This window comes from Brachycentrus maculatus, unplaced genomic scaffold, assembly GCF_059751285.1.
Source record: "Brachycentrus maculatus isolate JH-2025_06_01 unplaced genomic scaffold, ASM5975128v1 h1tg000134l, whole genome shotgun sequence".
Taxonomy (NCBI): Eukaryota; Metazoa; Arthropoda; class Insecta; order Trichoptera; family Brachycentridae; genus Brachycentrus; species Brachycentrus maculatus.
Genome location: NW_028280887.1, coordinates 1408895 through 1436719, shown reverse-complemented (window position 1 = coordinate 1436719; position 27825 = coordinate 1408895). Strand labels below are relative to the sequence as shown.

At 34.8% G+C, this 27825-nt stretch overlaps 1 protein-coding gene across 4 annotated transcripts in view; it reads left to right on the top strand.

Annotated features, from left to right (window-relative positions):
• SamDC (S-adenosylmethionine decarboxylase) overlaps nt 1-27825 on the top strand; it is a 42683-nt gene that overhangs the window by 2153 nt on the left and 12705 nt on the right. For all 4 annotated transcript variants that reach the window (XR_015837569.1, XR_015837568.1, XM_088260376.1 and 1 more), the window contains exons 2-4: nt 2962-3048; nt 21245-21446; nt 24270-24369. Coding sequence is in view for 2 of the 4 variants with exons in the window: in XM_088260376.1 (XP_088116502.1) it covers nt 2962-3048; nt 21245-21446; nt 24270-24369 (389 nt within the window). In the remaining 2 variants the exon portion in view is untranslated. The remainder of the gene's footprint in view (nt 1-2961; nt 3049-21244; nt 21447-24269; nt 24370-27825) is intronic.

Genomic DNA, 27825 nt, shown 5'->3' with positions numbered 1-27825 from the left:
TTTTTAACTTAATATTTACCCGCTACAGGGTAGAAAGTGCTGTTTTTGCATTTTATAGAAAAGGTATTGTTAAATAATTTTTTTAAATATACTAAATATTTTTCAAATGGAGAAAAAACATTCAAGTTTTACCTAAAAAGATCTGTTTCACAGTAAAAAAGTTCAATAAGTGGCTTGATATTTATTTTTAATACATTTTATTATATTTTTAAACTTTAAAAGCGATCTTCTGAGAAATCAAGTTTTTTTGATATAGGACGTTGTTGAAAGAAGTGAGCGATATGTAATTGTTAGTTAGTTAGTTAGTCAGTTTACATCTCAACATAGATGAAGAAGAATATGAAAGTATTTACACACGCATAACATTCTACTTCAATTGAATAGTAATATTATCTGCTAAATTAAAGCCTTCTCCAACCAACCATAGATGGATCCAGTGAACTCAAACATGAAGCATCATGAGATTTATGATATACGTATTAGTTTCTAGGAAAAAAGAATGAGTAGTGTGGTTGTCGAATATTGCACGTTTGTAAAGTGATCACTTAACCACCCTATGACAGATCATAAGCGCTGTAAATACTCAGACTTCTTTATTCTGCTTCATCTATACTGAGGGATGTCAAAATGTAAAAATAACTCATAATAATAAAAAAGTGGAGAAACCCAGATTTGTGAACAAGGATTTGGACTCGCCCAAAAATGTTGTGATTTAATTTTTTATTTTCTATAACTAACCAATATTCGTAGAAAACATCATTTTGTTATCTCAATACATTGAACACTTACAGCCATTAATCGAAGGGTTATAATTGCGTTTGGAAAAATTGCGTTAAGTTAAAAAGATATTTATAAAATGTCATTAAAGAAAATGGTCACATGCAGCTTACACTTAACGACATATATAGTAAACCCCCCATAACGTTGAGATAGGCTCCGCGTTATAGGAGGCTAATGTTTTTTAATTGTATTTTTACATTTTAACTTGCGGGAATGACTTGGCCGAATATACGGACCTATTGCGTTATACGGGGGACCACCATTATAAGAAAAAGCTGCTGCAAACGTTATAAGGGAAGACCTTATACAAGATATCGAAAAAATTCGGCAGTCACTTTGCGGCAATATCTATGCATTTTAATTGAAATTTCACTTGGTAAATATCACTATTTCTTTAAATCCATTGTGACACGTGTTTCGATGCATTCCGCACCATTTTCAAACACCGTAATGCCTAATTTAAAAATTCAGTAAAAATTAACTTATACGTTACAAACTAGTATTTAAAGAGTATATATATATTAACATAAAAATTATAAAGTAAGCAAGAACACTCTTGTTAAAGATGTAGAAGAATCCCACTTCGGAATAGATATATACTCCCCCAGATACATGGAACAGATCAATATTTAGCTTAGCGGTAGCTCTTCCCATCGGAAAATGATGTGGAATGCATCGAAACACGCGTCACTATAGGTTTTAAGAAAAAGTGGTATTTAATAAGTGAAATTTGTATTGAAAATATCTTATCATGATTCGAGTTGCATAATTATCCATAATATACTGTGGTTTATTGTGCATTATGCGTGTATTTATAAAGCTTACTCAGTGAGCTCATCTTATCTTCCAGTTTATTGAACTCATTCCGTCGATTCAGCATAATTGTAATGAGGAAACTGTATTGTGGCTGCTTTTATATATCGCTCACTCCTTTCAAGAACGTCATAAATCAAAAATCGTGAATTTTGAGTTTGGTATGCCCAAAAAATGTACTATATCCCAGCAAAAGAGGCATATTTTAAACTTAATATTTACCCGCTACAGGGCAGAAAGTGTTGTTTTTACATTTTGAAGAAAAGGTATTGTTTAATTATTTTTTTAAATACACTAAATATTTTTCAAATGGAGAAAAAACCTTCAGGTTTTACCTAAAAAGATCTGTTGCTCACTAAAAAGTTCGATGAGTGGCTTGATATTTATTTTTAATACATTGTGTATTATTTTTAAACTTTAAAAACGTTCTTCTGAAAAATCAAGTTTTTTTATTTATGACGTTCTTGAAAGGAGTGAGCGATTATATGTGCACTATATTTTATATATATCGACGCACTGTTAACTTATCATTAATTACAAGGCAAGCTGATCGATTCTACCCTCCTGATTCGTGGATGTAGAAATTGTGGAATACGTTTAAGGGTGTAGTCTTAAATATACAATTCAGTACGTGACCGGCTGCGCGAAAAGCCACACGTGTTGTCCGCGCACATTTTTTTCAGGATACATATTAGAAATTTACCACAAAAAAATGTTTTTTTTTTACTCCTCACCTTTCAATTACTGTTTTCTTTTCTAAACCATATATGTATTTTGAATAAAAACATATTTTTTCCACACAAAAACGGTGTTTAAAGCAAAAATATCAATTACGTTAAATGTTAAATGAAATATTTGTGTTTTTATTATTTACACAAATATTTCAATTTCTGTGAGCCTAAGCGGCCCATTATTAGAAATAGGTATCAAATTGTGGTAGAGTGGGTTCGAACCGAGAAACTCTGACTCAAGAGTCCGCGACACTAGCCACGGGACCACGACCCGGGACCACAACCCGACACTTAAAAAAATTGTTTTATGACGTCAGTTTACGTATTAATTGAACAGCCCATTTATTACATAAACGCGAAATTGGCATAAATATGGTTTTGGTCCAATTTAATCAATCGCGTTCGGAGGCGCTCCCTTTCATCATTTTGTCTCAAAAACCAAGTGACCTTGTCTGGCGCCAGTCGCCATAAGCCAAAATAGTGCCTATTGTCATGTCTAAAAGGGCTATATTTCATTATCGATTGGACGATGGCGGTCGGAGACTACTAAACTACTCACACCGCCGACAGTCCCCGGGACGCTGATGGCGGACGAGAATCCCGCCATTTGTTTGACATTTTTTTCTTCTTGTTTCAGACAAAAATGGGAGAGCTTGTTGAAGATTGTTCGCTGTGAAATTATTTCTTTCACGCACAGCGAGCAAGTGGACGCTTACGTGCTGAGGTGAGTGTCGAGAGGCAATATTTTTTTACATAATATTTTCAAAACCATATGTAACATCCTAAATACAAAAGAACTAGTAAAAATTTACCGCCTTATGTCAGTCTATTCCGCAGTATAGGATAGGGTATTATCACTCGGAAGGAATACCTAATTTAACATATTTAACTTATAAAGTATATTATAAATACAATATTAGACTCGTTTTGTGTTTATAACAGCCGATATAATCAATATTTTCATACATCATTTTCTTTTGCAAAAGTCGCCTTCGTAAAAACGTTGTTTTCGTAAGTTGGCAACGAATGACGTCACATAAACGAATCCACACTACTACTATTACAGCTCTATAAAGCAGATACATAAAGGGATACGCCCCATAACACACCCGATGACGTAAAATTTGATGACGTATAGCGGTGTCCGTTTTTCGTTTTATTAAAATATCTAATGTTTAAACCTTCATATCTCCCTTACTTTACTACAGATTTCAATAAGAATGTTACCGATAGTCTTGTGATTTTTCATATTAATTTATTAGCTAATAATAACGCACCATGGGAATGATCCATTATTTGTTGGGGTCAGTGGCGTGCACTGAGAATGAATTGGGTAGGCAGTAGAGGTGTCCGCCTCCGTGGTGTAACGGTTAGCGTGTTTAGGTACCGTGCTGGAGGTCCCGGGTTCAATTCCCAGGGGGGGTGAAAAAAAAGGTATTTTATATTGGTATTTACTACTAACTTTAACTTTATATAAAAATAAAATAAAACCCTTATGCGCACCCCAATGGTGCATAGGGCACTGCTTCATATAAACGCAGTGTTATCTCGATCGTTTTACACATGAAGGAAAGGTGATCAGCCCTCCGCTTCAGGTACCAGTCCAGGGTAATATTGAATAAATATTACAGTGAAAAAATCACTTATATTTATTTGACCTCCCCCTGGGAATCGAACCCGGGACCTCCAGAACGGTAGCCGAGCGTGCTGACCATCGCACTACGGAGGCGGACATAATAATTAAAATTAAATTAATAAATAAAAATAAGAAACACCTCCTACCCCCTCTTCAACCTTCAAAGTCCCAAGGACCCAACTCTAAAATTTAGAATTAGCTTCACATACGGTGTTTGAAAATTATGGGGAATGCATCGAAACACGTGTCACAGTAGATTTTTAAAAATAATGGTATTTACTATGTTCACTTAAATTAAAAATGCATAAAGTAGACGCCTAAAAATATCAATAATAATATAAAATATGAAATATGAATCATTTTTGTTTTTTCTTGATAATTTTGTATGTTTTTCTTGGATTTTAATCGAATTTAAAATCTAGGCGCCCATTGCGCTGATAACGATTAAATCGGAGGCCAGGAAATAATCCACATGTCAATACAAACAAAGTAATTCTCGTTATCGACCCATTTACATATCATTGCACTTGCATAACGAATGCAGAACGCATAACGTTACGCATTTTGACATATCAACGTAGATAAAGAAGAATATGAAATATTTACAGGGCTTGTGACCTGTCATAGGCTGGTTAAGTGATAAAGTGAGATTTCTTAAATGTTTTTCGCAGATACTTTGTGACACATTTTATAAACTTTATAAAAATTAAACAAACAACTTTGTTTTAACCACTTTTTTTTATTATTAGTACACTTTAACCTACCGGTTTCGACAAGAACCTTGTCATCATCAGGTTTTATTAAATTCTAAAACTTCAAAAACATGAAAATACTCATCATAAATTACATTCTCTTACCAAAAACTTCCACACACTCCGTTAAAAATCCTAAATGTTATTTTTAACAAATCGCTCACTCCTTTCAAGAACGTCATAAATCAAAAAACGACAATTTTCAGTTGTGCATGTTTTCGGAATGCACAGAAAATGTACTGTATCCCAGCAAAAGAGGCATATTTTTAACTAAATATTTACCCGCTACATGGCAAAAAGTGTTGTTCTTGAATTTTGAAGAAAAGGTATTGTTTTATTATTTTTTTAAATTTACTAAATATTTTTCAAATGGAGAAAAAACCTTCAGGTTTTACCTAAAAAGATCTGTTGCACAGAAAAAAGTTCAATAAGTGGCTTGATATTTATTGTTAATACATTGTGTTATATTTTTAAACATTAAAAACGTTCTCCTGAAAAATCAAGTTTTTTGATTTATGACGTTCTTGAAAGGAGTGAGCGAAATAACAACTAATGGAATCACCCAAAAACAGTATGAAGCCGCGCGCGCGTACGTAAAGCAGAAAACATTTAGGATTTTTTACGGAGTGTGTGGAAGTTTTTGGTAAGGGAATATTATTAATTATTAGTATTTTAATGTTTTTAATGTTTTAGAATTTAATAAACCCTGACGACGACAAGGTTCTTGTCGAAACCGGTAGGTTAAAGTGTACTCATAATAAAAAAAGTGGTTAAAACAAAGTTGTTTAATTTTATAAAGATTAAGTGACACTTTACACACATGAAGCATTCACCAATTCTACCCATTATTGACAACCACACTGCTCAAAGTTTTGGAACTCCTACATATCGCTCACTCCTTTCAAGAACGTCATAAATCAAAAATCGTCAACTATCAGTTGTGTATGTTTTCGGAATGCCCAGAAAATGTACTACATCCCAGCAAAAAAGGCATATTTTTAACTTAATATTTACCCGCTACAGGGCAGAAAATGTTGTTTTGCATTTTGAAGAAAAGGTATAATTTTTTTTTATTTTTAAATATATTAAAATAATTTTTCAAATGGAGAAAAAACATTCAGGTTTTACCTAAAAAGATCTGTTGCACAGTATAAAGTTCAATAAGTGGCATGATATTTATTTTTAATACATTGTGTTATATTTTTGAACTTTAAAAACGCTCTCCTGAAAAATCAAGTTTTTTGATTTATGACGTTCTTGAAAGGAGTGAGCGATATATTGATCAATCTCGTGACACAGTACACATGAGTTCACAATAGCCATCTAGGAAAGCTTTCATTTAGAGCATGTGGAACAATTGAGTGAAGAAAGAAAAGTATAACAAATTTATGAGACGAACGCAGTTTTTTTAAAGAGAAATATTTGTGTTTTTTTAATTATTTACACAAATATTTCAATTTCATACTATTTCTGTGAGCCTAAGCGGCTCATTATTAAAAATAGGTATCAAATTGTGGTAGAGTGGGTTCGAACCGAGAAACACTGACTTAAGAATCCGCGACACTAACCACGGGACCCGACTTCAGTTGTTCAGTTGGAAGTAGAAGCAGAGGAAGGCCGAGGAAAATATGGCATGATCAAGTAATTAGAATACTTGTGTGCGGTCAGTCGAAATAATCGACGGGTATGTACGAGGAGATGCGTGAATGTGGAAGAGGTGAAGATTGTTTACAAAGGCTGATTGGTGTGGCGTTCTGTTTGTTTTGTCTACCCTTTCGGAAAGCGACCTGATGGTTAGTTAGTTGGTTGGTTATACTTTTGATGGGACGGTGCCTTACGCACCACAGGGGTCCGATTAGAGGACAGAAGAAGAAGTTACAAGTTTGTGGTAGGAAGAAGCTCGTATGACGGGTGTAAAGTTCTACATACTCGTAATACATATAAGTGACCTTAACATCTTGGCAGAGGAGACAGTTAGAATTTGGCGAGTGGAATGTAATGTTATTTATTAGAATATGACACAATCCGCGAATAATACTGTTCGAGAAACCGAATTGATTGAAGCTGAAAATATTTCAAAATGTCTCAACAAGTTTATTTTAAAATAATAATAATAATAAAAAGACAATTATCAGTCTGGGCTTCCACAGGGCTTACGACCTGGCTTTGGCTGGCTTTAGTGATCACTTGAGTCACCGAGTAACGTTCACCATTTGGTACATCAACTGCCTCAATTTTAGAAAGCTGTATTGAAAGGGTACGAAAGTAGACAGATTTTTGACTTAACACTCTCCTTATCATTCATCAAGTGTGAAAATAGTGCTATGGTAGTATTGTTTGCATGCTGTGGTAGTGATTGTCCTGACGAAGAGACGGGTACGTCTCGAAACCGGTAGACATAAAAATCTCGGTGAGTGGTTATATACTAATATTTTTAACATTTTTGTAAAAACAATAAGTAAAAATGACTAAATAAAGTAAATGCTTTAAATATGAATAATATAGAGAATAATATTCATAGTTCACTTTGTGTAATACCACCTTAATTTTAAAAAAAAGGTATTACACAAAGTGAACGACGAATGATAAAGAGAGTTATATTACCACACCACAAAGTTAAAAGTGCTTTTTATATACAAAAAATATATATAGATTTCGACTTTTCTGAAAAGGTAAATCATGTATACTGCCAGTGAATACATATGCATTAGAGACCATGGCTCTGACAAAAAGAAATGCAGAGAAGCTCAAATGCGCACAGCGATCCATGGAAAGATCCATGCTTGATTTAAGCCCAAGAGATTTTTTTTTTTTTAAATGAAGAAATTAGAAGCAGAACCAGAATAGCAGATTTCATTGATCGCGTAGCAAGACTTAAAGGCAATGGGCAGGATATGTTGCAAGACAAGACCCCACAAGATGGACTTCTAAAATTTTAAGGTGTAGACCTTGGGAGAGTAAAAGAGGCGTCGGAAGACCTCAAAAAGGGATAAAAACTGTCTGCAAGCAACAACCGACCGAAAAAATGGATGGTTACGGAAGAGGCCTATATCCAGCTGTGTAGGACAGAGGGCTAAAGAAAAAGAAGAAGTGTGTAAAGGGTGCGATATCTAGCATTTAGAATTTGAATCAGCTTTTAAAAAAATGTCTTCTTTTTCTTCTTTTTGTAGATCCTAGGGATCTGTTTGTGCCTCCGTTATATCTGTTTGTGCCTCTTGGGATGTCGACTCCCAGCTGTCTTTCCATCTTTTCGGAGGTCTGCCTGGGGGTCTGCGTCCTTCAGGGTTGCCTTGGATATTTTCTTTTTGTATATTTTCATTTTACTTTCTATTCTCATGTGTTTGTTCCTCCACACCGAGTTTCTGAGGCATCCGGATATAACTGCAGCCTTGTTTATTTGTTTCTGAGTCCCACCATATAGATCACTGTAGCTACTGATGTCAACTCCGAGATACTTGAATTTCATCACCTGTTCAACGGTTCTGTTGTTTACAACTAATTTGCATCTAACTGGACTCTTTGATATGGTCATGCTTTTAGTCTTGTTAATGGATATATATCATCATGTAAAAAATGTAAATTTTCAAAAGCATAGTTTTATTAAAAAGATTGAACTTTTCCATTTAGGGATAAAATATAATATGATTCAAATGACTGACACAGCTGCCCTTACTGTATTATATTCGATCAACCCAATTTTCTTGTACTTGTTCGATTGTTTGGGCTTCAATCCCATGTATGATAACTTCGATGATTAAAGAAAACACTTCGTTATTTACCACTTGAGTTTAATTATAGACTACATGTTTCGGAAGTTAAACTTCCATCATTCAAGTCTGTATAATAACAATAATAATGTCTGTTAGTTATTATACAGACCTGAATGATGGAAGTTTAAGTTCTGAAACATGTAGTCTATAATTAAACTCAAGTGGTAAAAAACGAAGTGTTTTCTTTAATCATTGTAACATGTCTTACCACAAAGTTAATGCCGAAACAATAAATAAAATATGATAACTTCGATTTCGTAAAACACCTTTGAAAGGAAAAAGATTTGAGACCATTCCCGAGATTAACGAAAGAGCTGAAGGACATTGCAAAAGAAGCGTTCCAGGACTGTTTTACCAAAAGTGGAAACACCGTTGGGACAAGTGTGTGCGTCGGGGAGGTGAATACTTTGAAGGGGACCCAGACATATAAAACTTCTAAATAAAGTCAATTTTGTTTTGTGACATCAGTCTACGTATTAATTGAACAGGCCAAGTGTTATAATTGATAATCGATAGTCCAACGGCTTCCGAAGATAAGACGACCAGACAGACAATGTTGTTATTTCTCAATCTATTTTTACAATATATCTATAACACGATACAAATCGTGTGAATTGTGTGTATGTCCCATGACGTAATGCGGTGGACATTGATATGCTTGGAGTCGAGAGTAATAATACCGTACTGTCGCAATGATGCCAAGACGTACGTTTCCTCTTTTGAGATAATCGGCAGGGTGAACCGGAGAATCACTGGCACTGCCAGTGACTGGGCCACAGGTGTGCCTGGTGACATAACACACCTGAATTCTTCATCTTCAAACCCTTATCCGCGCCCGATGGTGCATAAGGCACTGCATCGTATAAATGCAGTGTTATCTTGATCGTCAACACGTGAAGGAAAGGTGATCAGCCCTCCACTTCAGGCAATAGTCCAGGGTAATATTGAATAAATATTAGTGTGAAAAAATCACTTATATTTATTTGACCCCCCCCCCTAAGAATCGAACCCGCGACCTCCATCACGGCAGCTGAGCGTGCTGTCCATTACACTACTAAAAAAAATAATTAAGTACGAGGCGGTACTTAATTATTTTTTTAATAATATTTTTTATAGTAGTTATGATAATATCGACGTGCCCTAACTACATTTTTGTCAAATTTGAGATATTTGGTGTATGTTATCAACTGACCGTTATCTACAAATATAAACATAAAAATATATAAAATAAATAACGCTTAGTTTTTTAGGCGTATAAGACGCTATCTACATTGAATTTTCGAAATGAACTGAACTCCTAAAACGCTAACTACTTAATTTGACAAAGCATAAAGTTTTAAAACGATTTAATACATTATTTCATCCTGTTTTTGAATGTATAATGCTAGTTTAGAATTTCAGATAAAACCGTTAATTAATAAAAAAAAACGTTGAAAAAATCTTCTAAGCTCTCTCCTGTAAAGTAACAAATTTGCAGATAGAGTACTTTACGTAGGGGGCGTCGATATAAAGCATGAAAAACGTATGTCAACGAATGAACTCTTAGGTTATCTGTTCCTTATCAAATCTCATTTTCTAAGCATTTAAATTAATTAGTTCAATTATCTGTTATATATAAATAATTGTCGACGGGTCATCTATTTTGATAAAATTTAACATAATGTTTTACTAATAAAAATATTCACAACATTTTTAGTGTGTCCATATCCTTGTTCACAAATCTTGATTTCCTCATTCAGAAGTAATTTTTGCGTTGACATTTCAACATAGATGAAGAAGAATATGAAAGTCTGGGTGTTTAATGGGCTAACGACCTGTTCTAGTATGCTAAATAATAATTCGGAAAGAACCTTTAATATTTTACATTTGAATACTTTTAAACCACATTAATTTGACATTTCAAACTACTTAAAGAAATACAAGAGGACTATTACCGGATTGGTGAAATCAATTTCAAAATGATTTCACCGATCTGGTGGAGTCTTGAATTTTGTACCTTATGTAGCGTAGTTTAATTTCACTTTTAATTTTTACTTCTATTTTTTTTCTTACTTCATTACTTTTAATTGTTATTACCCTTTTTTTGCAACCAAATTTCTATTCTTTATATATGTGTTTAACCTGGGCCTTTATTGTTTCTGTAAGCTTGTTGTGTTCCCATATAATTGATGAAAAACATCAAAACTATTTGTATTGCACTGTATTTCGTTTATTGTAATATGTTTTTCATTGTTTGTGAACCGCAAATAAATAAAATAAAAATAAAATAAAATCCTCCTAATTGGACCATTGCACGGAACATCTCTAGCATCGTAATAATTTCCCCTTCACTCGCGTTTTCCGAGAATCCCCTCCGCGGGAGAAAGTCGGCCGGGCCGGGTTCGTTAGTGTTGTGCCATCTCTCGCCAGGGGGACGGGGCTTCCCCAAACCATAGACCAAGTTCCCGCCAATTGCGAAAGGTCAAGGTCGCCGCGCCGGCGCGTGCGCGGCGCGGCCGGATGAGGGTTTGGGCGGGAGCCGTATTGATCGCCGCCATTTTCCCTTTTGCGAGATTTTCACACTCGGATCGATCTGAATGCGGAATTTTCCGACTGTCGGCTGTTTGTGTTGACACTCCCGCGACGGTTATGATGCCTTAGAACAGTGGTCCGCAAAGTTTTTCTGTTCAAGGTACACCTGCCAAATTAAGAAATTTCAGAGTATACGAGTAAATATCGTGGGGATATTATCAAAAAACGTTACTCTACAATACTCTAAAATTCCTGTTTTAAAAATCCCTGTTGTTTAAAACTTTTAGCCTGAATAAAATACCCGCTATTAAACTTAAAGTTGAATTTGCTTTTAAAACCACATAAATATGATATTTCAAAGTACTTAGTGTATTTAGCCAGTTTATAGAACGTTGAAAACTTTATAATATGCATCGTTAAGTCAAAATTGCATATTTTCGAGTTTTTTTCGTTTTTTGCCAGTACACCAAAGTACAGTTTAGTACACCAATGAATTTTTTTTATTTATTACTGATTTATTATCAAAATAAATGTAATGCCCGAACATATTTAACATGTGATGTGTGAGCTTGCTTAGCTGAGCACAGGCGATCAACATTTGGAGCAGCTGTGTTATCTTCACAGAACCATCCGCGGCACACCAACTAATCACCACGGTACACCAGTGTGCCGCGGCACAAACTTTGCGGAATACGCGCAGAAAAGTTTTAATATTTTACACGATTTAATGTCTTACTACATTATAATCCATAATGTATGAAAGTGAAGTGTGGAGTTGGCAAAAGAAGGGTGAAAGTAGACTGAATGCAGGTGAAATGAAAATAATGTTACAGTTTAAAATAAAATAAAAACCCTTATCCGCACCCAATGGTGCATAGGGCACTGCGTCATATAAACGCAGTGTTATCTTGGTCGTTTACACATGAAGGAAAGGTAATCAGCCCTCCGCTTCAGGTACCAGTCCAGGGTAATATTAAATAAATATTACAGTGAAAAAATCACTTATATTTATTTTACCCCCCTTGGGAATCGAACCCGGGACCTCCAGAACGGTAGCCGAGCGTGCTGACCATTACACTACGGAGGTGGAGGTGGTGGGTGTTACAGTTTACTGAATAATATTATGTATTTTAATTTTTAATATTATTATTATGAGTTTCTTGTTCATTTAAAAAACGACTATTTAGACAAAACTTTATTGAATTAAGTGATAACCTTAGATTGTAGAAAAAAATGGTGTTCTTCAAAACCAAGGCTATATTTTGCTGTAGGTCTAGACCAGTGGTCGGCAAACTTTTTATTATAATTTAAGAACTTTATTTAATCACGAGTACACTTTATAAAACTTAATTTCATACTTAATATGGATTTTATTAATTGACAAATATTTTTTGGAAGTAAAGTATCCATAAGAACACTACTTATTGCGAATAATGTCCTCGCATCTATGTACTTTGCCAAATATGCATATTACAACGATTTAAAAAAAATCTTGAGAGCTGTTTGCAAGTATAGTACATCTTAGTTATAATTTTACAACATTTTGAGTGTGTCCAAATACTTGTTCACAAAATCTGGATTATCTCCAATTACAGGAGTAATTTTCATATTATTTTTGACATCTCATCAAAGATGAAGAAAAATATGGAAGTCTGGGCATTTACGGGGCTGACGACCGTCATAGGCTGGTTTAAGTGATCACTTTACACACGTGTAACATTCACCAATTCTACCCATCATTGACAACCACATCACTAAAATTCGGAAATAAAATTGGAAGTAGATATATAAACCAATTTGGAAACCTTGTTCTTGAATCACTAGAACTTCACTAGAGACATCTATTGGTGAGATATTTTGCTTAGAGTTTCTGCTTAATAAAAAAGCTTCTTTACATCTCACTAATAGATGTCTCTAGTGAAGTTCTAGTGATTCAAGAACAAGGTTTCCAAATTGGTTCATATATATAGAACTTCCAAGAATTTTAGTGATGTGGTTGTCAATAATGGGTAGAATTGGTGAATGTTACACGTGTGTAAAGTGATCACTTAAACCAGCCTATGACGGTCGTCAGCCCCGTAAATGCCCAGACTTCCATATTTTTCTTCATCTTTGATGAGATGTCAAAAATAATATTATAATTTTAGACCATTATTACAGGGATTGCGAGAAATTACGGGAAGACTCAACAAAATTTGATTTCATACTAAATGAGCATTTTTTCATTGATAAAAAATCTTTTAAAAGTAAGGTATCCATAAAAAGAATGCTCATTGCGAATAATATCCTTGCATCTCCTTTGAAAGAGTGATCAGTTCAGGTTTGTATGTCGTAATTTTCAGCACGTTTCCAGGTTCTCCTCAATAAGACGACTTCTCAGTTTGCTTTCAATAAGGTTGATGCTTGAAAAAGATTGTTCACATTAATACATAGAGTAGAAGAGTCGGCTCGGGAGCCACACTTTTCCGACCTATGGTCTGAGCTAGTAACAAAATTGTCCTTCCTCGACATTACGGCCTTATTCGCCTTGTTATCGCTTCTTTTTTTTAATTTTGCTTCCGCATCAAGTTATAAATGCGCTCGTCTTCTTCTTCTAGCCCTTATCCACACCTAATAGTGCATATGGCACTGCGTCGAATCATATTATTGCGAGGCAGTATTTCCCAAATGGTGGTACGCTTACTCCCAGGGACACTGATAATTTCATTAGTAAAAAAACAATTATGCAAACGGCAATTGCCGAAATATATTTTTGATCAATCGGTGTAATGTCATTACACTGTAATGTGTAATGGCTGTAACAGACGTAGCCGGTATTCATATGGCGGCTGTAATTTTTTTCTATACTGTCTCTGGTCCATCACGTATGAATTTTGGGATGACGAGGACTACTGATTTTTTGCAGAGACCCACCAAGCCACCTTGTGTGTCTTGTCGGTGGAGTTCTTTTTTAATACATTTTTTTATTGTTTTTAATGATTTTAACCTAATATAGACACAAAAAAGAGAAAAAAATAAGAATATAAACATTTTACAATTTTCATAAAATATCCTCTTGATCATTTACCCATTCCTTTATTTTGCCTTTGTTACATATTTTATTTTGACCTCTAACATCCGTCGGCAACAAATTAAAAATTGGTTAATATTACACAGCTCTTTCACATTTATGACACGAACGTCAACACGAAATCGCCCGGGGTGCTAAAATTCATTCGTGAACGTGATGGACCAGAGACAATACAGAAAACAATTATGGCCGCCATATGCATTCCGGCTGTAGCAGCCATTAGACGCATCGCTAATGGCGCTTCCTCGCGGGGGTAGGCAGAGAGAATAAAACACCACGCCAATCTCTTTTTTTTTAAATAATCTTCGCCTGTTAACATTCAATTATCTCCTGTTTATTCCAACTGCTGACCTGACCATTCCCGAGTTGAAATACTTGATGATGCCAAATTTTCTTCGGTCTTTCTCTGCGTATATTAATAATAAATTATTATTATGATTAATATTGCAATATTCTCTTACATATTTATTTATTGATTTGGCGTTTAATTTGTAGAACTCCATTTTAATTTATGTATTAATTTTAAATCAAAGATTTTTTGAGTCTACTAGGTTGTATTTTATTAACAAAAACACATAAAAAAATTATATTGTGACAATTGTTTCGCCTTGTTAGGGCATTATCAAACGAGTGTGAAGGTCAAATGGACTACGGTCCTTATGTAGCTATACAATTCTAAGTGACAGTTTTAACACGTGCAGCAATAATTAATGGGAGACAACAGTAGCTATGGGGGATGTAGGTATGTACCCTTATATTTATTTTCTGGGAAAGGAAGAATTTATTGACATGGCAATATTTTAGAGAATTAATATTTTAAAGCTTAATACAATTGTTGGTAATATTATTTTTAAGAATTTATATATGTAGATATAATTATTAGTTTATCAATAACGCATCATACAAGCGTTTACATAGAGAGAGATGATGTACAATAATAGTCTATTTAAATATGTTTAGCAGTAGTGAAGACATAAGGTTGGTTTGTTCATTAGGTAGTGGGGGATGTAGGTATGTACCCTTATATTTATTTTCTGGGAAAGGAAGAATTTTTTGACATGGCAATTTTTTTAGAGAATTAATGTTTTAAAGATAAATGTTAATAAAATACAACCTATTAGACTTAAAAAATCTGTGTTTGATTTTAAATTAATACATATCTTACATATTTTGTACAATTTTCAATTGAGTTAGTCAAGACGATATATTTTTTTGAAATATCTGGTTTGCAACAGTTTTAACCGATATTATTTTGATCAAATTTCTTTTCCTAAATTCAATCAGAGTGAAGCGCCCTTGAGGTAGTATTTTACGAAAATGGCGGTGTGTAAATTATTATTATTAATATTGCAGCGTGTTTCTCGTATTTTGTACAATTTTCAATTAAATAAATTCGATATTTTTTCATGTTCATTAACTGGATTGCAACAGTTTAAACTCATATTATTTTGATCAATTTTCTTTTCCCGAATTCAATCAGTAAAGCGCCCTTGAGATATAGTATTTTACGAAAATGGCGGTATGGAAATTATGATCATAATATTATTTTTTGACATCTCATCAAAGATGAAGAAGAATATGGAAGTCTGGGGATTTATTATTGACAACCACACTACTCAAATTCTTGGAAGTTCTATATATATGAACCAATTTTTGAAACAATGTTCTTGAATCACTAGAACTTCACTTGAGACATGACGGTCGTCAGCCCCTTAAATGCCCAGACTTCCATATTCTTCTTCATCTTTGATGAGATGTCAAAAAATGATATCCATTTTTATTATTTAAGCTTATAATTCGAGCAGATAATTTATTTACAACATTTTGAGTGTGTCCATTTGGACACACTCAAAATGTTGTCAAGTATTTACTTGATCACAAAATCTGAATTATCTCCAATTACAAGAGTTATTTTCATACATATTTTGTGAGATAATCCAGATTTTGTGAACAAGTATTTGGACACACTCAAAATGTTGTAAATGATGATAATGATTGCAACGTTATTCTCGAATTTTGTACAATTTTCAATTAAATTAATTCGATATTTTTTCATGTTTAATAACTGGATTGCAATAGTTTTAACCGATATTAGTTAGATCTCGTTTGCACTGGAAATCTAATCAACGTTTAAAGGTTATACGTTGAACTAAACGATACAAAACTAATAATTCTCAGTATTGTATTCAAATTACGCAATCAATTTATTTCTTCTTAATTGGTCAGTCTAATATTCTAATCTAATTATCGTTTTTCCGCATTATTAAATTTAGTAAACATAATTTAATTTTTTATTTTAATTTTACTTGGTAAATACCACTATTTCTTCAAATCTATTGTGGCACGTGTTTCGATGTATTCCGCAACATTTTCAAATATCGTATGTCTTTTATTTTTATTTAATTTTTTTATTTACATAAATTATGTCCCAAACCTTATCCGCACCCAATGGTGCATAGGGCACTGCATCGTATTACTTACATGAAGGCAAGGTGATCACTCCTGCGCTTCGGTACCAGTCCAGGGTAATATTAAATAAATATTAGTTGGTAAAATCACAAATATTTATTATCACCACCCTGGGAATCGTAGATAAACCGTAGATGAACACGCTAACCATTACATAACGGAGGCAGACGGAATGTGTCGGGTTGTGGTCCCGTGGTTAGTGTCGCGGACTCTTGAGTCAGAGTTTCTCGGTTGGAATCCACTCTACCACAATTTGATACCTATTTCTAATAACGAGCCGCTTAGGCTCACAGAAATAGTATGAAATTGAAATATTTTTGGAAATAAAAAAAACACGAAAATTTATCTTTAAAAAAAAACTACGTTCGTCTCATAAATTGGTTATACTGTTCTTTCTTCACTCATTCGTTCCACATGCTCTAAATAAAAGCTTTCCTAGATGGCTATTATGAACTCATGTGTACTGTGTCACGAGATTGATCAATATATGTAGGAGTTCCAAAAGTTTGAGCAGTGTGGTTGTCAATAATGGGTAGAATTGGTGAATGTTTCATGTGTGTAAAGTGTCACTTAATCTTTATAAAATTAAACAACTTTGTTTTAACCACTTTTTATTACGAGTACACTTTAACCAGTGGCGTGCCTAGGGTTTACCAGTAAGGCAAACCCACTATTTTTCACATTCGTGAATACATGATGTACCTATAATTTCTTCACCTCATATCATTCCCAGTATATAGTAAGCACCCAGAAAGTATTATAAATATAAACAATGTATTGTAAAAATATGCATACATGTAACTTTTGTAAGGTATAGCCATCACCTTTAAACAAAGAAAGTGTTCGCTATAATAATATATCTTCCTCAGATATCAACCATTACCAATAAGTACCATCACCATATAATGGCATGCATATTGTTTAATAATCATATAAGCGCACGATAATTTAAAAACAGTCACACATTAATTGTGTATTTTTAATCATTTGGTCTAGATTTAGTCATTTTTATTTGGAGTTGTTAGGCAAGCCGGGCTTTTGGGCTTCTAGGGAAGTACCGCCACTGACTTTAACCTACCGGTTTCGACAAGAACCTTGTCATCTTCAGGGTTTATTAAATTCTAAAACATTAAAATACTCATAATTAATAATATTCCCTTACCAAAAACTTCCACACGCTCCGTAAAAAATCCTAAATCCTCTCTCTCTCTTTCTCTCTCTTTCTCTCTCTTTCTCTCTCTAAATCTCTCTTTTACTCTTTATTGTTTAAGAAGTTTCACTTCTATCACGTGTACGACATTCATTTGTTTTGTTTTCTCTTGAAGCATTCGATTGTTTGTTTCTTTAAAGAAACATTCTTGCTTACTACGGACTTAGGACAGCCCCGGAGCAGACGGAGTCCGATTAAAAAATGGATGTCACGAATAGTACAGCTAGTAGAACTGCACTTTTTTGTGACCAGCTCCCATTCGACTCTTACGGAAGCTCGCGGAAAAGCTATGTCGGATGTATTTTAATTTTTGGCACCGCATCGAGCCACCAAGTCCACACACACGTCACAGAGCGTGGCGTTACGTCACACGCACGGGTGTTGATCGAAAATATTATTTAAGGTCCTACATAAGTTAAATAGCAACTTGACTTTCTTTAAACACGGGTAACATTTGACGCAATTGGATTTTTTTCTTAAAAGATCGTTTTCGTATGGAAAAAAAATCTTCTTCGTTTTTTTCGAAGTAAAAAGTTTTTCTCCGAAATAAATAAGTGGTTTTGAAAAGGAAAGAGTTATTGAAAGGTAAGAACAACATTTTGAGTGTGTCCAAATACTTGTTCACAAAATATTTTTCTCATGTGTGTGATTATAATCCAGGATTCGGATCTCACATACTAATATAAGAGTTTCTGCTCAATAAAAAGCTTCTTTTCATCTCACCAATAGATGTCTCTAGTGAAGTTCTAGTAATTCAGGAGTAATGTTTCAAAATTGGTTCATATATATAAAGAACTTCCAAGAATTTGAGTAGTGAGGTTGTCAATAATGGGTAGAAATGGTGAATGTTACACGTGTGCAAAGTGATCACTTAAACCAGCCTATGACGGTCGTCAGCCCCGTAAATGCCCAGACTTCCATATTCTTCTTCATCTTTGATGAGATGTCAAAAAATAATATGAAAGGTAAGAAGTTTAAAAAAATGTAAAAATATTTTTTCCTCTAATATTTATTCAATATTACCCTGGACTGGTACCTGAAGCGGATGGCTGATCACCTTTTCTTCATGTGTCAACTATTAAGATAAAACTGCGTTTATACGAGTATGATGCAGTACCCTTGTGCAACATCGGGTGCGTATAAGGGTTAAAAAAAACTGGCTTGACTCCCCATCAAGCCGCTTCCACGCAGGGGTAGAAGTTCTAAGAATTTGAGTAGTGTGGTTATCGATACAATGGGTAGAATTGGTGAATGTTACACGTGTGTAAAGCGATCACTTAAACCAGCCAATGACGGTTTTCAGCCCCGTAAATGCCCAGACTTCTATATTCTTCTTCATCTTTGATGAGGTGTCAAAAAAAATATTAAGAAAAATAATTTAGAAAATTTAGAAATACATAAAAATTTAAATTCAGATAAAACAATAATTACTAATATACTGTTTCAAAATACGTCACCATTATTATCAATGTTTCCTTTTACAAAAAATGTTGTTCCTTAACCCCCCCTCCCTTTATTTATTAACCTACATAAATATATTTTTATTCGTTAGTTTTAATTTGTACCAGAAGATGAAAACAATTGTCGTTTTCGAAACTAGTCGTAAATAAAAATAAAACTCAATTCAGTGGATTATTCAAGTGTTTTATTTAATTTTAAAAAAAAGCAAAATCAAAATAAAAACAACAACAAAAAAACATCTGTGTTCTGTGACTGAACGAGCGAAATGATGTTTAGTATTTTTCGCTGGGTAGTATTATTTTCTCGAATAGCGCCGGTAACAATAGTATATTTAGATTCCAATCCACACGCGACATACATTGTATCGAATAAACCGCTGTTGACTATTTTTGTATACACACAGATTTTTCGAGCAAAATATACTTCATAGCCGTAGGATAACCGATAAAACTTGCGAAATGCTAGTCATATTAGATATAACTTTTTTTCGAACCCTATCCGCACCCGATGGTGCATAGGGCGCTGCATCATGTATCGTTTTGGTGAGGACTTAAATACACACAACTATACGTTTATATTTAAACCTGTAAATGAAAGCCAAGTAAATGTCCGCCTCCGTAGTGTAATGGTCAGCACGCTCGGCTACCGTTCTGGAGGTCCCGGGTTCGATTCCCAAGGGGGGTAAAATAAATATAAGTGATTTTTCACTGTTTTATTTATTTAATATTACCCTGGACTGGTACCTGAAGCGGAGGGCTGATCACCTTTCCTTCATGTGTAAACGATCAAGATAACACTGCGTTTATATGACGCAGTGCCCTATGCACCATTAGGGTGCGGATAAGGGTTTTATTATTATTATTAAATGGAAGCATCTATAGTTTCCGAAACTAGTCGTAACAATGTTAAGTACTCAAGTAAAAAACAATTTATAATTTGATTTGTATTTGAAGACATGTTTCACTCAACGAGTGTTTTATGGTACGAGCAAGATTCTGGAGCGAATTATTCTCGTTATTAGAGGTTCCACTGCATTTGCATACATCGATCGAATTTCGTTAATAATGTATGCGAATCGTGACTGCAGGCGATGTCGTCGCTTACAGACAGCTCGCCAGTTTTAGGCCACTCGACCTCTGTGCTTACCCCTGACCTTCCCACTGCATACATATTTACTTTCTTGACCCAGTTTGTGCGATATAATGCCTGCCTTACATACAGACACGGGCGATCGAAATGAAAAATCCAATTTCATAACTGCTTCTTTAACCCTAGATTACGGGGCATTCGTAAAATTTACGACGGACGTCCCATCTGTGGGGAGCGCCGAGGCAACACATCGCTCACTCCTTTCAACAACGTCACATATAAAAAAACTTGATTTTTCATAAGATCGTTTTTAAAGTTTAAAAATATAAAAAAAATGTATGAAAAATAAATATCAAGCCACTTATTTATCTTTTTACTGTGCAAAGTCTTATTAGGTAAAACCTGATTTTTTTTTCTCCATTTGAAAAATATTTAGTTTATTTAAAAAAAAAAAACCTTTTCTTAAAAATGCAAAAACAACACTTTCTACCCTGTAGCGGGTAAATATTAAGATAAAAATATGCCGCTTTTGCTGCGATATAGTACATTTTCTGGGCATTCCGAAAATACGCACAACTGAAAATTGGCGATTTTTGATATATGACGTTCTTGAAAGGAGCGAGCGATATAGTTGTTTGACCGTCATAATTTGTAATTTATTGGATATTTTCTCTTTGAGTCTGTTTAGGAACTATTATGTATTTAATGAAGTATTATTTTCAATATCGACTCTATTCGGCTGTCCAAACGTAAAACACAGTAAAGAAATTTTTTTGTAATAGTTTTTTTTTGTTGCATTTATGGACTAAGTAGACTCTACTTAGTCCAAAAAATGCAAAAAAAAAACGTACTACAATAAAATGTCCCTTACTGTGTTTTGAGTTTGGACAGCCGTATTGTGCATTGTTGAATGCCTAAATAAAAAAGCGTGTTGTTTCCGTTTTGCCCGCAGCGAGAGCAGCATGTTCGTGTCCTCGCGGCGCTGGATCCTGAAGACGTGCGGCACGACCACGCCGCTGCTGTGCCTGCGCGGGCTGCTCGCGCTGGCCGCCGAGCTGGCCGGGCACGCGCGCGTCGAGAACGTCTTCTACTCGCGCAAGAACTTCATGCGCCCGCACCTGCAGCAGCAGCCGCACCGGGAGTTCTACCAGGAGGTCAGTCACCCGAACTAACCAACTTGACCCAACCTAACCTGGCTTTGAGCTCACCTGAATCCTCACGGTTCACAGTGGGTTTATGAGCTACCTGCATCGTTTTAAGCTCTCCGATATCGACAGCTGTACGTGTGATGGTGAGACACCTCAAGATGTCCCCTCACCTGTTGAGACTTTGCCCCCTTTTCAGCTTTCAAAGACAACAGCTCGGAACAGGAGGCGCGTCGCAGGAGTCTGGGTGAGGACCTATCCGACATCGGATCCGTTTTAGTTCATAAGGAACTCTCAAGAGTTATTACAATAAAAATAGTGAAGGACATTGGTACCATAAACCTAGCTAAGATACAAAATGCCGAACCCTCTTCTAGTGGAACGGAAGATCTGTTGACGACAGTCACCAGTCCGGCTTCTCCTGAGGAGTTTTACGAGGTTTCCTCCCAGCAATGAGCAAATACTGAGAAGTTCCTGATTGGCCCACATTAGATTATCCCTCCTGTTCCCAGCACAGATTGTAGTACCAATGTCTTTCACGTATTTTTGTTTTCATCATGTATGATACCACCTCTCGTGACAGTTCCTTGTGAACCATCACGGATTGTTATCTAAAAGTGGAGACTGACCGGAGCATTTCGTCATAACATAACGTCGTAACATCGCTCGCGGCGAGCATCAGCGAGCATCCGAAACTATGGATGGAGCGCTCGGCTCGCTGTACTGACTGCCTGAATGCTCGCACCGTAACATGTTACGTTACGACGAAATACTCCGGTCAGTCTTCATTCTAAGGGTTAAATGCATATCTAAGGATCGTTTCAACATATATGTATGTTAGTTTGGCCGTCATAAGTTGTAATTTTTGGATATTTCCTCTTTGGGAGTCCGTTTCGGAAATCAAACTATCATTTTTAATATTGATTTATCTCTTATACCTCCTGAAAGTACCCGGGTTGCAGCGGACTCGCTATATCGATTTCGCATTCGCCGCGAGCGGTTGCACACTGCACACTGCACACGTCTCTCCCCGCCTACGGGGTGAGAAATAGGGCCAGAGCACACGTCACAGAGTGCTCTAAGCAAGCCTCCCAGTGTGAAGGCAGCTACCCGGCACGTGTGTATCCTGAAATAGACAGCCTGTATCGATTGCATGTCTATTTTAATGCGCCGAAGCACGCCAGCTTTGACGATCGTTTTCAAGTTCAACCTGACTAATGATCTTCTTCTTCTTCCTTTACCCGCACCCCAATGGTGCTTGGGGGATAGGGCACTGCATCATATGAACGCAGTGCTATCAGGAAAGGTGATCAGCCCCCCGCTTCAGGTATCAGACCAGGGTATATTGAATAAATATTATTGTGAAAAAAATCACTTATATTTGTTTGACCCCCCCCCCCCCTAGGAATCGAACCCGGGACCTCCAGAACGGTAGCCGACCATTACACTACGGAGGCGGACAAGTAATAATAATAATGCATTTTCCCGCGAAAAAATAGTATTATTTTTATTATTATTATGAGGAAGACCGAAGAAAACTTGGCATGATCAGATATTTCAAATCAGGAGTCGTAATAATCGGCGTGTATGTATGAGAAGATGTATGTGTGATGGTTTGTTGGTTAGTTTAAAAAAAATACATTTTGACATCACAACATAGATGAAGAAAAATAATATATAATTTTTTCGTGTATCAGAGCTTACGACCTGTCGTAGGCTGGTTAAGCGATCGCTTTACACGTGTAATCGTCATCGCCATCACACCGCATAAGGATGCTTTTTTTTACAAAAAGCTATTTTATTTGAGGAGTTTGATACGTTCTCCACCAATACCAGAAAGAAATACTAAAATCGGTCATTATTTGAGAAAAATATCGATGATTTTGTTCACACCTAATAAAAAGGACCATTTTTGCAAAAAAAGATCTTTAGCAATTTTAGCATACAACACTCTTCTTATCATTCATCGTTCACTTTGTGTAATACCACTTTATTTAAAGTGGTATTACACAAAGTAAACGGTGAATGATAAGGAGAGTGTAATATTACAATACCACAAAGTTAACACATTGTGTACGGTGTGCACATATTTGTGCGTTTCAGAAACCTTGTGTGGTGGCGGGGTGCACATTTTTGTGCATTTCGGCTACCTTCAATTTAGTATACAAAAAACACGTCATAAACTTCTAATCTCTTGGCCTTTTTGCTTTTTTGTGTAGTGGATAGATGTCGTTGTAATATAAAAAAATAATACTGATATTTACTGGTTCAAAACATGGCTAATGGTCGTAATCTGTTTTCAAGGAAATGTTACAAATTAACTTTAAACAATGGATATGGTTTTTTTCTTTGTCCTAAAATGAAATAAAATACAAAGATCATTGTCCTTTACTTAAGTCGGCAGTTGGTACTTACAAAGCAATAAACGCGTGTGGGGAAAGCCCATAAATCATTTTTTATTTGCAGATTTTGAGTTTTCGGCGGTTGTTAAACTGTGTTGTTATTTTCTAATATTTTATTAGTGTTTTTAACATTTTTTTTACTTTTGTGATTTGTGGACTAACATGATTTTATTTTGAGACGTTAGAGACCGTTTGACCGTTTTTGTATTGTTTTCGAGTTCAACCTCAAGTTCAAAATATGAAGTTCACTGACATATTTTATATTTCCGGACAGCTGTATAATGTCGCCCGCCTCAAGATACAGTTTTATCAAAACATTGCCGTAACTAATGTGTTAACATTGCTTTTTAATTTACAAAATATTTTAGCATACATTCAAAATAAAATTTCAGCACTAAACTGTCGATAAATTTGGTTGTTTTTGTTTTAGGTGGAACTACTGGACACATTCTTTGAAGATGGTTCTGCATATGTTTTGGGACCTGAGGATAAGGACTGCTGGTATCTGTACACCCTGTTGCCCGTAGAAGGTACGTACTCGTATGCCCAAATCAAATTCCAACCGTTTACTGCCATTTCCTATATACATATCGCTCACTCCTTTCAAGAACGTCATAAATCAAAAAACTTGATTTTTCAGGAGAACGTTTTAAAAGTTTAAAAATATAATACAATGTATTAAAAATAAATATCAAGCCACTAATTGAACTTTTACTGTGTAACACATATTTTCAGGTAAAACCTGAAGGTTTTTTCTCCATTTTAAAAATATTTAGTATATTTAAAAAAAAAGTAATAAAACAATACCTTTTCTTCAAATTGCAAAAACAACACTCTGCCCTGTAGCGGGTAAATATTAAGTTTAAAATATGCTTCTTTTGCTGGGATATAGTACATTTTCTGGGCATTCCTAAAACATGCACAACTAAAAATTGACGATTTTTGATTCATGACGTTCTTGAAAGGAGTGAGCGATATATACAGGCTGATTCATTATGACCTTTTTTCTCAATAGACTCTCATTGACAGATCACGCTTGAGACGTGTCGAACTGTAATGGTTTTTTTGTTCAGTATCATTTGACATTTCATCACAAATAAAGAAAAGCAAAAAAAATGGACGCTTTTTTCAATAAAGTGCTAGAATTTAATTTCGTACCGACAAACTGGTTAATTCGTATAATTTTTTTTTAAAAACCATTTATTATATCGAGAGATTATGTATGTCGTAAACGAATTTACTTTGTTTTTTAAATACAAATACAATTTATTTCATACAAAGGCTATGTAATAAATAAAAATGTTCGATTTTTCTTAAAATTTTGACACGGAACCTAACCTTATATCGTCCATTATAATTATGTTCATTTTACGTCGGTTTCTTTTGGAACAAAGCCTAACCTAACCTAACCTTATATCGTCCATGATATTTGAGTTCATTTTACGCTGATTTTTTTTGGAACAGAGCCTAACCTAACCTAACCTTATATCGTCCATTATAATTATGTTCATTTTACGCCGATTTCTTTTGGAACAGAGCCTAACCTAACCTAACCTTATATCGTCCATGATATTTGAGTTCATTTTACGCCGATTTCTTTTGGAACAGAGCCTAACCTAACCTGACCTTATATCGTCCATTATATTTGAGTACATGTTACGCCGGTGTCTTTTGGAACAGAGCCTAACCTAACCTTAATCGTCTATTATATTTGTGCTCATTTTACGCCGGTTTCTTTTGGAACAGAGCCTAACCTAACCTAACCTTATACCAGCTATTATATTTGAGTTAATTTTACGCTGGTGTCTTTTGGAACAGAGCCTAACCTAACCTTAATCGTCCATTATATTTTTTATTCATTTTATGCCGGTGTCTTTTGGAACAGAGCCTAACCTAACCTTAATCGTCTATTATATTTGTGCTCATTTTACGCCGGTTTCTTTTGGAACAGAGCCTAACCTAACCTTAATCGTCTATTATATTTGTGCTCATTTTACGCCGGTTTCTTTTGGAACAGAGCCTAACCTAACCTAACCTTATACCAGCTATTATATTTGAGTTAATTTTACGCTGGTGTCTTTTGGAACAGAGCCTAACCTAACCTTAATCGTCCATTATATTTTTTATTCATTTTATGCCGGTGTCTTTTGGAACAGAGCCCCAGGGTAAAACGAGGTTTACCTGTATACATATATATTTCTGACCTAACGGTGTTGTTTGTCCAAAGTCTGAATTTCTTCCACAGTGTCAATATTGAACATATGCGAGATTATATTGTTATTCTAGAATATCCATATTTTATTTTTATAGTATCTCTTTACAGTAGAATGATTGTGTCTTGACAACTTCAACTTTGACCCGGTAAGTTCAAAGTTGACAGTCACTAGCGATGACCGTTTAGGAGCCAATAACACTTTATTTTCAATATATGTAGATTATATGTTTATAAAAATATATGTGTGTCAATTTTTATCTGAACACTGTCTTCGATTATAAATAACTTTGCTTCGTAGCTGCATGTTTACTTTAGTAAACATGTATTATCATTAATTAACTATCAATTAATTATTACTACAACATTTTGAGTGTGTCCAAATACTTGTTCACAAAATCTGGATTATCTCCAATTACAGGAGTTATTTTCATATTATTTTTTGACATCTCATCAAAGATGAAGAAGAATATGGAAGTCTGGGCATTTACGGATTCATTTACATATCCAGGATTCGGATCTCACATACTAATATAAGAGTTTCTGCTTAATAAAAAGCTTCTTTACATCTCACCAATAGATGTCTCTAGTGAAGTTCTAGTGATTCATGAACAAGGTTTCTAAATTGGTTCATATATATAGAACTTCCAAGAATTTGAGTAGTGTGGTTGTCAATAATGGGTAGAATTGGTGAATGTTACACGTGTGTAAAGTGATCACTTAAACCAGCCTATGACGGCCGTAAGCCCCGTAAATGCCCAGACTTCCATATTCTTCTTCATCTTTGATGAAATGTCAAAAAATAATATAATTATTACTAAATTTGGAGTAAGGTCCTTAAAATATATTGCCTATACCCAAATTAACCAGCTGCCTGACATATCGCTCACTCCTTTCAAGAACGTCATAAATAAATAAAAAAACTTGCTTTTTCTGGAGAACGTTTTTAAAGTTTAAAAATATAATACTTAGTATAGTCATGTCTAGAGTCGGAATAATCAGCAAGTAAGTATGTGTTTAGTCCGCCTCCGTAGTGTAATGGTCAGCACGCTCGGCTACCGTTCTGGAGGTCTCGGGTTCGATTCCCAGGGGGGGGGTCAAATAAATATAAGTGATTTTTTCACTGTAATATTTATTCAATATTACCCTGGGCTGGTACCTGAAGCGGAAGGCTGATCACCTTTCCTTCGTGTGTAAACGATCAAGATAACACTGTGTTCATATGAAGCAGTGCCCTATGCACCATTGGGGTGCGGATAAGGGTTTTATTATTTATTATTATTAAAAATATAATACAATATATTAAAAATAAATATCAAGCCACTTATTGAATTTTTTATTTAGTATATTTAAAAAAAAAAAATTAATACTACTTTTTCTTTCAAAATGCAAAAACAACACTTTTTGCCCTGTAGCGGGTAAATATTAAGTTAAATTATGCCTCTCTTGCTGGGATATAGTACATTTTCTGGGCATTTCGAAAACATGCACAGCTGAAAATTGTCGATTTTTGATTTATGACGTTCTTGAAAGGAGTGAGCGATATATAAAATAGAACCCATCCGGGGATCCAAAATAAATGAAATGGAAAGATATACATATGTAGTGTTTAGTCATATTTTCTTATTTTGTTTTTACCTTATGTTTTTTATATTTTCTCATTTGTTTATTTTAAATATGCTTCTTACCTTATAATTTATTATTAGATTAAAACCAATATTTTTAGCTTTTCCACTTTTTTATTTGACCAGCGACCGGGTTTCGTCGTTACCGA